The sequence below is a fragment of the Aedes albopictus genome, chromosome 2 (assembly GCF_035046485.1).
Source record: "Aedes albopictus strain Foshan chromosome 2, AalbF5, whole genome shotgun sequence".
Lineage (NCBI taxonomy): Eukaryota > Metazoa > Arthropoda > Insecta > Diptera > Culicidae > Aedes > Aedes albopictus.
Window position 1 is genome coordinate 199,004,015 of NC_085137.1, and position 12,870 is coordinate 199,016,884.

A 12,870-nucleotide genomic window follows, 5' to 3' on the forward strand; every position below is an offset into this window, starting at 1 on the left:
AATAGGCTTTTTTTGCATTGCAAACTTAAATTAATTGGGTTTTTAAATTAAGAAAAATGTATTGATTTTTTGATTTTATACAAAAGAGCACCTTTTTCTGAACCACCATGATTTTTTTCAGATTTTTTGAACTTCATTTTGATACCTAAAATCGCTTTCGAAGAGATTTTTCGAAATCACCTTTTGACAGCTGGCCAACTGCTTGACAGCTCCGCCCAGTACAAAATGCGACGAGGGGTGATTCAACAAATCGCTCCCATACAAACTTCAAACTGATTTTTAAGTAGGTTCCCGGGCACCAAAATTCATGAAAATTTGGATTTCGGCTCAGTTTTGTATGCAGATTCCGAATATGGAATTATCTCAACACCGCTAAAGAAGCCAATTCAAAAATAGACTGCATTGTAGCTACCTTGGTATTTTGTTAGGACGCATCGGAAAGCCCCCCGTAAAAGCGGCTAGGTTTTTAACGAAACTTTTTGACTCATCACTCGCGCACCACCACCCATCCATCTGTCAGGTCGTTCTGGACAAAAATTTCTGGAATCGTTCGCTTGCGTCGCATTCAATCGGGCTTCAGTTGTGCAAAATCCATTCAAGTGCCGAATTTTGATCTTTTGTGTATCTTCTGCAATCATTCATTGAGTCAAAATGGTAAGTATCAACGAAAACATTACCAATTTATTGGATTGAGTGCTTTATTCCAAGCATTTCGTGTGATTCATCTTTTTCTCATGTTGGTCTTTGTGTTTCTTTCCCGTAGACAAATTTCACTGAAGATCAACTGGCTGGTAAGTATCGTTTACGTTGCATTTACCGGAAATACGCTACATTTGTTGAAACGCCGAAAATTTCATGTGCATTTCAAGTGGAAAACCGAAAAAAATGCACCAAAAATCACATCCTGTTTGGGAAGTTAAGCCCACCAAATTCTTCATTTATGACGTCACCTACCAAGCTATATGAGTGTAGGGCAAATTGGGGTCAACCCAACAATTCGAGCATTAAAATTATAATGCCGATCAAAAAGGAATCAAAATTCGGATCACAATTTTTTGTTACCAAAGTTTTTTTTTCTTGATTTGAAAATGCTCGCAAAATAGTCACATATTTCTTCTAGGTCTGATTTATTTATTTATTTTTTAAATTTTATATATAAACTTGAAATTCGTTTAGATAATGCTTAGTACAAGAAGGCATCTGAAATACGGAACGATTCACGACCTTTTTTGGTCAAGTGGTATTTTTGATATCAGCATTGATTTCAATTAGCGTTTTCTATATCTGCCAATTAGGGATGGGAACACTCACTTGCAAAGAGTTACACTCACTTGGTGTTTTCTCAGCTCAGAAGCGTGCAATCAAGAAACGGTGTATGGACGACTTTTAGCTTGTGGTTTTGTCTTAAAGTTTGCCGAATAGAGTATGGGTCGCACATGCATACCAAAGCCGTGACAGAGCTATGAAAGCGACTCTCCACGAGGTGAGTGTAATTTACATTCACCTCGTGGAGAGTTGCCTCCATAGCTATCTCACGACTTCGGTATGCATGTGCGACCCATACTCTATTCGGCAAACTTTTAGACAAAACCACAAGCTAAAAGTCGTCCATACACCGTTTCTTGATTGCACGCTTCTGAGCTGAGAAAACACCAAGTGAGTGTAACTCTTTGCAAGTGAGTGTTCCCATCCTTGCTGCCAATAGGTTGTTACCTTTTATGTACGGGACCAAACTTTAGGAGCTAAGAGCAACATTAACGGCGGCTACTATTCGAGCAACCCGCGCAGCGCTACCATTTTGACTTAACCACCCTTTTCCACACCGGTAGCAATCAAATTAGTCACCCTGATTCGTATCGGGAGAGCTGTCATATTCCCATCGAATTTTTAGCAGCGCAACTGTCCCGCTACTATATTTGGTCACCCACCCATAGCGCTACTATTTTACGAGCGCATCCAGCAGCGACCGGTAAAGTTTGCTGCAATGATGGAGGGCTGCCAAACGGGGTATAGAAGCGCACCGTTAAAGGTGCTCTAAGTGTACAGATGACCAAACCTAATGTGACGCAATGCACGATGTGCCTGCGGTGTATAGAGCACCATAACTGCAAAGCAGATGTTCCGAGGTTTCACGTTCCGTCGTATTACAGAAACCAAAGATATCACTCTAAATCTGGCCAATATTTTTCAAGTCACCTGCTCGGGCAAAGTTCAGTGTATGTACACAGAATTCTCCTGTTGAGCTCTAAGAGCGTTTTGGTTCTAGAAGCATTTGGTGTGATGAATAGTTTTGACTACTGATTGTAATTTTTGACATCCACCAGATTGGATATCACCACAGACATGTGATGTGTCTGTGATATCACCTTCTGTTCAGCTCAGCATGTCAGTTTCATTTCTTTCTATCGTACAGTTTACTATTCCGCAGAATGGTTCTGGGCCAGCAAACTGTAAACTGACACCACTCGACACCACTGACACCAGCTCGTCTGCCATTTCTTTCCCTTCAATGCCACAGTGACCTAAAACCCAGTACAAGTTTACTGAGCTCCCTCGGCACAACAGTCGCAGTGAAAGGATGCACTGCTAGACAAGCATAGAAGTGCCTGCTTAACAATCTGCAAAAATAAAAATATTTAAATATCTGTATTTTCTCTCAAGGCAAATATTTGTGCATTTTAAAATAGCAAGAATCTCTGTTTGAAACACCGTAGGATAGGTCCCATCGCCAGCGAAATTCCAGGAACGTAAATTTCTGCTCTCTTTTTTTTCAAGTTTTGGCCTTGATTTCGCGTAGTTCTGAGGGGGAGAGCTTCCCTGTCATCGACGACCCTCATCGGCTGTTGATACAGGACAAAAAGTTCGCACTGATGTTCGAAAGCGGTTTATTAGAAGGTGCTTCAAAGCTGAAAATATGTTTGCGGTTATGGAAAGGAACATGGATAAGATCGTAGCTACTCTACTTACAATTCAGTGGACTTTCCGAATGTCCTATCCTAATATCAACCTTAAGTATTCGGTCTGCTAGACCTCCTGAAACTAAATTTAAGGTCGTAATATGCACGTATTTAAGCAGTCGAGATCTAGCTTACTGTATAGTACTATCAGCTTGGGCTATATAAATTCTCTCCACTAGTAGGTGTAACGGCTGCCTATAGGCTACCTACGAAAATATTGTTCATATAAATTCAATCACTTGTTCGTACCTTAATACCTACATATTTCTAATTCGTGAACCGGCAAACAATATTAATAAATTTAAACTAATTTTACAAATTCGATTACTTTTGATATTCAATATAAATAAATCAGTTCAGATACAATGCATAATAATGCTTAGTCATTACGATCTATCACGATGACAGAATGACGTCTCAGGAGGTAGGTAGTATCCACGACCGCCTGTCAAATCAGGATTGATCCGTGTTGCCAGTTGGTTTCTCGCGCGCCAACATCGGCAATGAGTAGGGGCTGCAATCTCCTCTTAAGAAATATCATCCAGTTAGCCAAGAAGAGCTTGCATGTGGGATAGGAATCCCTCTAATTTGAACTTGAAATTCTTCATACAATAATGCGTTATACGTCATAAATATTGAAATCTAACATGCTTTTCAATGGATACAAATAAAAATTCATCGATGCTGGTATTGTTAACAGGTTCCAGATGCATGTACGCTATTGTCGCTATTCGGCTGTTCTGATTCGAGTTGCTGTTAGTCGTAGGTTTTTTTTTTGTTAAGATTGAGTGTTGAAGCACATATCTAGTACTGTTATTTATGTAGTTGTTTTCTTCCCAGTCGTACCTATTGTTTCGCAAAGCGTTCTTCTTCGAATAAGGAGGATGGAACAAAGATTTATGAGATCTTGAATTTCTGTGGTGTGATTACGGACTGGGAAAACTGGACTATAGCTTTTGATGTTTCGAGCTCCGTCGATCATTATCTCGTCATTCGACATTAATTATTTTCGAGTTACGCAAAGTTTCATTAAGGTGCCATTAGACTGCTTGTCGTAATGCCAAATATTTGTCATCTTTTACGACATTCATCTAAAATTGCCATGATTCACGTTGTGTTGACCTTCTGTTGAGCTTGTTTGGCTAAATATTTGTCATGTGTAATGGGACATTTATTCTTTTGACGTTTAGTTTTCAGCTACGATATTCTTCTGAAAGTTTTCTTCATTTCCTCCATATAAGGAATAGGCATAGGAAGGAATATATAATCGCCTATGATTTCGCGCGCATGATTTGGACGATTAAACACGTGCTTCAAATAAACATTCATGAGTAAACGAGGGTCCAAATCCTCAGCCTCTTTTCGTTGGCGGAAACCGCAATTAGCTTAAGTTTTAGCGTAGTATGATCTTCTACAAAGTAGTTCCCAAGAGTATCAACAGCTATTTTCTTCATTTTGAGCCAAATCGAGCACGATCAACCGATGTTATTGAACGATAGATTGGAGGTCATCTAATTTCCCATATAATTGGGTTGAAAACCTGAAAACCGTTTTTTTACGAAGCTGATTTTTTCACATGTAATTCTACTTACCCAAAGGCACCATTGTAGGGGGTGCTTTCCGACATTTTTATATTTGGGCCAGTCTAGTGCTCATATAACACTCCTAGTTTGAACGTTACGTCAAGAGGAGGTGGTGGTACTCCGGGTCTTTGAATTTATGGAAGAGGTCTTGTATTGTTCCATATTCATTAGCAACAGATAACATTTTTCATCTTTAAACGTAGGAGAGAATCAAGCTGTTCGATCCTGGTGGCGTCGCGTTTTTTATTTCTTGGTCTCTGGCGTCAATTCGCTGGATTAGAGCCTCAATATTGCTGTCTTTGCTAGTTATGTCCTGCTGGGCCCATATAGCCGATACAGTAAACGCACGGGTATTCGGCATGACTGATTCACGGTCGATCCAGGAACTTTTCGTAAAGTAAATTTCATTGATATCCTTGGGCATGAAGTATCTTCGTGTCTGCCACACGGTATACACGTGCAAAATGGTCATTGGCAGATGAAATTCTCAGTTAATAGCTGTGGAAGTACTCATAGAACACTAAGCTGAGAAGCAGGCTTTCTCCCAATTGGTGAGTTATCTTTGTGGCAAGGTCTTTGATTTTTTTCATCTGGTCTTCTTTTGCAACAGATACGTACGTGCTACCATTTCTCTGTTCGAAAGAATTCTATAACACTAGCTCGAATGTCACTAGCCCGAACGACACTAGCCCGAATGCATCGTTGGCCCTAGCTCGAATACCACACGTTCGAATCTGATAAGCTCACCCATCACTATCTTGGTAACAATACAACACGGAAGAACTGCGTATGTTCCAAAGAAGGAAACACTTTTGCTGAATATATTAGTTGATTATGGCGCTAATCATGGTAATTAGATTTGCGGTAATACAGGGGATGGCCAAAATGTTTGGGATAGGCAACTTTTTTTTCTCTCACAAAAAATTTCAACAAGCTATAACTTTTCATAGAGCGCATCAAAAAATCTCAAATTTTGACTGCTTGTCAACCTATTATGTGTGCATCATTGGTACAAATTTGGGCTCGATTGATTAATATTTCGCAAAGTTAGAACCGTTCGCGTAAAACACTATTTTTCAGACAACTCATTTTTGAGGTGTCATATCTTGGAAACCAGTGAACCGAATTGAATTAAATTTTGAACGTACACTAACAATATGTAAATGCTTTACAAACTATTAAAACATATATACTTTTTAAACGTTGAAAAAAGTTATCATGGATTGACACTTTTTGGATTTTTCTCGAAAAAATATGATTTTTTTACATCAATGTCAATAAATTTTAGAGTTGATATCCAAAGATTTTCCACTTCTGTTCTCAAGTTATCTCTAATCAGATATATTGGAGCCTATTTAGATTGAAGGAAGAACACATTTAGTAATTTTTGTGTGGTATTGTAAATTAGACTTATTTTCCTCTATATGGGTAAAAATTTCAATCCGGTATAACTTAATTCGCCGTGAGAAAATATTACATTTTATAACGTCGTATTGAGTATCAATATATTGTTGATAAACGTTAAAAAATTCATTCAATTCGGTTCACTGGTTTCCGAGATATGACAGATCAAAAATCAGTTGTCTAAATAATAGTGTTTTACCCGAACGGTTCTAACTTCGCGAAAAATCAATCAATCGAGCCCAAATTTATACCAATGATGAACATATAATAGGTTGACAAACAGTCAAAATTTGAGATTTTTTGATGCACTCTACTATGAGAAGTTACAGCATGTTGAATTGTTTTGTGGGAGAAAAAAAGTTGCCTATCCCAAACATTTTGGCCATCCCCTGTACATCTTCAATGAATTGTCAATAACTGAAAGAAGGAAAAATCTCAGATAGAGCCTGTATCCGCTATAATCAGGACACAGAAGTACGTCAGTAGCTCTGTAATGAATCGGTAAAATTGGCCAAATAATTGATTGAGAACTCTTTGGTGTATGTTTAATATTTTTTATGCCAAATTTCATAAAAACCGATGCATTACTTTCATCTATGGATGAAAAACCAACAGACGTGGTTTTAAGCATTTTGTACAATCATGATCAATTTTCATTCGCATACTAGATGGTTCTTTTACACTACAGTTCAAAGTTCTGTGATGATAATTATAAATTTTCGTTAGCAGTTATGATACTTATAGAGACACTTTCTTGCAAAATTTCATCAACTTTGATCAATTGGTTTGAAAGCTACTGGTGTTGATAGGGGTTAGTATTAGTGAAAATTTATCGTGTTTTTCATGTGCATTTTTTGCCTATTCATAACTTTTGAATTTCTCAGCCAATTTTCATGAAATTTTCACAGAAGCTAGTTGATTATGTGTATATTATGCCTGCAAAATTTTATGATTATTGATATAGTACTTTCAATAGTACAATAGAAACAATAAAGGGTGCTGACTAACTGCTGTCTGAGGGGCTAAAATCACGTTCAGTTCCAATACATGTTTCGACTATAAAATTGTTTATAGTGCATCGATTTTTTTTTTATTTTTCCTATGCAACAAATGTAGATTGAGAGGTTTGTGATCAAAATTTCAGCCATTTCCTTTGCCAAATTCAAAAGTTACAGCGCTGACAAGCAATACTAGGGGCTGTACAAAATTCAATGGCACACATTTTACTCTTGTTGCTACAACAAAAAGTACTGCACCGATTCACATGAAATTTTGCATGTGAAATGAACACATCTTAAGATATTATTAGACAAAATTTGAGTAATTTTAATGTATCTATTGCAGAGTTACAGCTGTATTTTTGTGTCCCGATTATTGTGGATACAGGCTTTAAAATTGGTGATCAGTTTTCCTCAAGATGCGTTTTCTAGCATTCAGGCTAGTCAGTGTTTTTCGGGATTGAGACATTCGGGTTTGTGGCATTCGAGCTAGTGTTATTCGGGCTAGTGATTTTCAGGCTAGTGTTATTTAGGGCTATCGTGTTATTGAGGCTAAAAAAAAAACTTTGTATTCGGAAAATCCGGAGTCCAGAGAATTTCTAAAGGATTGACAGCGACCACATAATATAGCTTTGATACACTGGATGTCACGATTACGAACACGTGCCTTTGTGTACACGATTTTGTAGTATCTGAAGTACACCATTGGGAGAGATAATAGGCCCGTGTTAGACATCTTATTCATCCCATCTCAATGTGATCCGGTGCCACCGTACCGATCGATCTGTGTAGTCGACTGCAGTTGCAGTTCCACCTACAATGCCCTTTAAACTACACACTTTCTTGTACCAACTGGATCAGTTTAGAGCCTCAAATTTGCCGGAATGATGTCCTACATTCTCGTAACATGCTGTGCTCGCCGGACACTTCCGGCTTGTGGGTTCCCCCAAATGTGCAGCGATCTCCTCGTTCATCCTTCTTCGAACTTCTTTCTAGTAGAGAGTGTAATTTATGAACTCAACCGTCTGAAAATTGGAACTTACAATTTTTCTGAATCTATAAAAAAAAACACTGACAATATATCAACACCTTTTCATATAAAACAATCGTTTTAAATTTCTTTTGCTATGTTAAATCAGTTATTGTTGCGGATTTATAGCGAGAGACCCTTTGAGAAATCACCTCGCTCAATAGAGTCACGTTGTCTATGGCTGTCCGGAGAAAACAATGTAGGTAGATGTGACAGCTTGACAATGATATAGCTACTTCGAGATCAACAACAAACTACATGCTACAACAACGTGTTGAACTAATGGAATTGTTGAAGAATATCGTGTATAAAAAGATATAAAATCAAGTGAATTGATAATTTAGTTAAAAACTATTTGTTATTACAGTTGAATTCACTATTTATAGGTTCGTGTAAATTATTGTACTGGATTTAATCCTAGTGAATTTCAAAGCAACTAAATTGAATTAACAGTTTATAAACATGTTTATTAGCCTATTTTTCTAGCCATACGGATTGTTTCCATACCTGCGGAATTTGTTATTTATCGTTACGTTACCGCCATAGTAAGCGTATGTCATACAATATTGAAAATTATATTACTTAGATGAACTAAAATTATCCATATAGGTAACCTCACAATTTGCAAGGGCAAGGGCAAATTGAACTCGTATCGTACCTTCTAATAAGGAAAACTAATTTGTAAGTTAACAAACACATGAATTGATGATGATTCTAACAATAAATTTCTTTTAGTCGAGTTAACGGACTAGCCAGTAGCGTGGGACACAAAAATACATTTTACTCCTGTACATTTTTTGAGTTCCATTTTGGCCCCATATCAACTGTGCAAAATTTCTGCTCGATCGGAGAAACTATATTTTAGCGCCAGCCGTTTTAAGTTTTCATACGATTTACTATGGGGAAAATCACTTTTCCAAAGAAAAATCGCCACAGATTGCCCCTTAACCCCTAAAAATATATCGATGAATGATTTCTGTTGCAAATTTTACGAGGAACAAACCCTCTGAAGGCCGCAAAACGATCTAAGGTATGTGGAAAAAGTTATTGACTGAAAACCGAATGGCATGCCAACGCTGTTTAACATGTAAGGAATAACAATAAATAATAAAATCTCGTCATTTTATCGGTCGGGAAAGGCTTAATAACTTTTTTCACAAATGTCGCATCGCTTTGCGGTCTTCGTAGGTCTGATTCCCCTTGAAGTTATCTACAGAAATCATTCAACGATTTATTTTTAGGGATCAATGGGTGACCTCAAGCGATTTTTCTTTGAAGAAGTAAATATTCCCCATAGTAAATCGTATGAAAAACTAAGAATGCCGGGCGCTAAAATATAGTTTCTTCGATCGATCTGAAATTTTGCACAGTTGATATGGGACCAAAATGGTGCTCAAAAAGTATACAGGAGTTTGAGTTTTTCCATTTTTTATATTTTCCCATATAAACCGTGTACCGGGCTACTAGCCAGCCGAACTGCGAAACAGTTTTCTTAACAGTTATAATAGTTTGAGGATTGATATCTTCAAGTTGGCGATAATAGTGAACCGCTTCAAATCAACCCGTCCAAGTAGTGGATACCCTGATGTATTTACAATAAGTCATGTATTTTATTTCCTTCAAAAAAAATAATAGATGTATCGTTTTCAAGCGTAAAGAATTACTAGATTGAAGTTAATGAGCTGGATTTTTGTATGGTGAGATGATAAATTCTCCGTTTGTGCAATGAAATGGTACAAACAACGTGGTTGGTATCATGATTTCTTGCCTAATTTGATGCTGTGCCTGCTAAATTTGAGTTACTGTGTTGTCGAAGAAACATGATTACTCCCTATTCCAATAGGTACAGCTGATGTCCAGGAATATGAACTACTGTATCCCGGTGAAAATACACCCGCTGGAATGGGATTTAATCGGCATTAAACAAAAACTTTGTAATCGCTCTGTAATTCGTCTCCGAATCAATGTATAAGTTACCTAGCAATGTACATTTTATATTTTTGTAATGCCCTGTACTGCCGTTATATGCATAACTGTCCCATGTTATATGGGGTTCCCATATAACATGGGACAATCGGGCATAGAACGGCAGTGTATCCAACCTGCTGATTCTATGCATAATGAACATATCTGAATTGATTTACGACATGCAGTCTTACCATCGCAAAAGCTTATCAAAAACTATTCGTTCCTCTGTAATCGGCAAATCGCTTTTTTACTGACCGATTAATACCACTTCGTGTACAGTTAGGTTTGTGCATTCAAACTTCAACTTAGCAATGTCTCTCGTGCCGTATTACTCGCTCCTCCTGATTATTTGTGCCCTAGTGGGCATAAAAGCCCAGCAATCGTTTGACCCATGCACGTGTCCTTGTCGGAAAATCATTCCGGTTCAAGTGGATCCTTACTTGAAGACAAACGCCAATTGTGTATACATCAAAAGTGTCTACAGTAAAGGATTGCTGTTCACTTCGGATGTAGTCATCGAAGGCAGTCGGTATGTTTTTCACGACGTTTCCCATTACAAGACGGCTAAGCCCAACTATTCGCACACGGCATTCTGGAAAATTTTCTACCCATGGAGGAACGTGAGCAACACAGCAGATGTACCTTTGGCCTTGCAGAATATCCTGTCCTCGGAGTTTATGGTTGTGTCGCATCAAATCGTGGAATTTACGAACCGTCAGATTGTGACCCATCCCGTGCTGACGATATACTCGCTGTGGCACTTCACCTACCCAGGGGGTTATTACAAGATAATGAATCAGTTTACGAAGGAGTACCTGTTTTCGGACGAACAACACAAAAGCGGTTGGAACGAGGGGAAGGTTTTTACGGACACTATCAGACGCAGCTCATCGGATGATTTTCCCGGAAAGTATGGCTTTCATATCACACCGTGTTATGAATGATGCGTGAGTGGTCTGAAATAAAAGATTGATTTTTTGTTTTTTTTTTCATTTACATGTAACATGATGTATTACATAATAACGTGGTAAAAAAATCGTTTTTACTCCACATTGCTTATTCGATTCGTAACTTGTTTATGTACATCCTGTAAAGTGCTGGATTGAGTTTAAGACTGCATGATAGGGCTGTAACGCGTCGCACGAAAACTCCGAGTACTTGCAGGTCCTTCTCGAGCATGGTCCATATCTCGTATTCGAAAAGGACCGCCGGTTTTATTAGCGTTTTGTACATGGTTCGTGGGTGAATCTTTTTAGACCGCAGCTTCTTCTAGAGCCCGTAGTAGGAACGACTTCCACTGATGATGCGGCCTCCAATTTCACTGCTGACATTGTTGTCTGCCGTCAGTAATGATCCAAGGTTGACGAATTCCTTCACCATCTCTAAGATATTCCTGTCTACCGTGACATTACTACCTAGAAAAGTAAACCCGGTCGTGTTCGATTTCGCCTACCAGCATGTACTTTGTTTTTGAGTCATTCACCACCAGTCCGACCTTTGCTGCTTCGCGTTTCAGGCGGGTGTACAGATCTGCCACCGTTTCAAATGTTCTGGCGATAATGTACATGTCGTCTGCAAAGCACACAAATTGACCGGATTTTGTGAACATCGTTCCCCGGCTGTTAAGCCCGGTTCGTCGCATCACACCTTTCTAGAGCGATGTTGAAGAGTAGGCATGAAAGTTCGTCACCTTGTCGCAGTCCCCAGCGAGATTAGAATGAACTGGATTGTTCACCCAAAACCCATACGCAGTTTTGCACACCGTCCATCGTTGCTTTAATCAGTCTAGCCAGCTTCGTCCATGATTCTTCATAGCTATGTGCGATCGACGCTTTAAAGTCGATGAACAGGTAATATGTTGGGACCTGGTATTCAAGGTATTTCTGGAGAATTTGTCGTACAGTGAAGATTTGGTCTGTTGTCGACCGGCCGTCGATGAAGCCGGCTTGATAACTTCCTACGAACTCATTCGTTTTAGATGACAGAAGACAGAAGATGATCTGGGATAGCACTGTAACCAGCATTCAAAATAGTGGTCGCTCTTAAGTTCTCACATCCCAAATAGTCGCCATTTCTCATGAATGGGGCAGATTTACCCTTTCCTTTCACTTCTCCGGTAGCTATTCGACGTCCGAGATCTTGACTTATCAACCGGTGTAGACAGGCGGCCAACATTTTTGGGCTCATCTTGATGAGTTCAGCTGCGATACCATCCTTACCAGCTGCTCTGTTGGTTTTGAGCTGATGAATGGCATCCTTAAGTTCCCTCAGCGTGGGAGTTGGTTCATTTTCGTCCTCCGCTGTACTGGCGTCGTCGTTTTCTCTGTTGCCGTGGTCTCCCGTAACGGAGACGTGCCGTCCATTAACACTTATGTGGCCGGCAGGGTACCCGGGTACCTTTTTCAATTTCAAATCTCTATATTTTAATGGTTGTTGAGACTAGGATGTTGGAACTCTGTTAGATCTTAGAACTCGTGAATATACATCTTTTAATGGGGTTGACCGAATTTTAAAGTGAGGAGGGGCAGGGGGAGGGGCCCCTTCCTTTTTTTTATTACGTGGAAGGCCGGCTGGGTACCCGGGTACCCACGAAATTGAAATGATCATATCTCCGTCAATTTTTCATAGATTTTGGAAATTTTTAGCTCATTCAACTCAGAAACTCATCATCTATCGGGGAAATATTTGGTTAGACCGATCTAATCACCGTGGTTTTCGGAAAATCCATATTTTTGGGAGCATGTCCCTCTACCATATTGAAACCCACATTGTTAAGGCTAGGATATCTTAAAGTGTTTATAATCAACCATGGCCGCACGAGAAGCGTGTTCCGAAATCACAGTTTCAAAGTCAACACGTTTTATGATTCCAGGCCAGTCAGATACAATATGCCAAAGCAATTTTACGATGCTTGGTACCGAAATTGCTAC

At 38.9% G+C, this 12,870-nt stretch overlaps 2 protein-coding genes across 2 annotated transcripts in view; both read left to right on the plus strand.

The window, feature by feature from the left end:
- Nucleotides 1-500: 500 nt before the first annotated feature.
- LOC109429439 (myosin-2 essential light chain) overlaps nt 501-12,870 on the plus strand; it is a 40,787-nt gene continuing 28,417 nt past the window's right edge. Inside the window, exons 1-2 of the mRNA XM_019705394.3 lie at nt 501-654; nt 764-791. Coding sequence (XP_019560939.1) covers nt 652-654; nt 764-791 — 31 coding nt within the window. The 5' untranslated portion in view covers nt 501-651. The remainder of the gene's footprint in view (nt 655-763; nt 792-12,870) is intronic.
- On the plus strand, nt 10,059-10,919 carry LOC115264905 (uncharacterized). The gene has a single exon (XM_029868956.2). It carries the CDS (start codon nt 10,252-10,254, stop codon nt 10,882-10,884), a length of 633 nt encoding a protein of 210 aa, XP_029724816.2. The 5' UTR covers nt 10,059-10,251; the 3' UTR covers nt 10,885-10,919.

Coding starts and splice junctions, on each gene's coding strand:
- LOC115264905 (XM_029868956.2), top strand. CDS start 10,252: ATGTCTCTCGTGCCGTATTACTCGCTCCTCCTGATTATTTGTGCCCTA.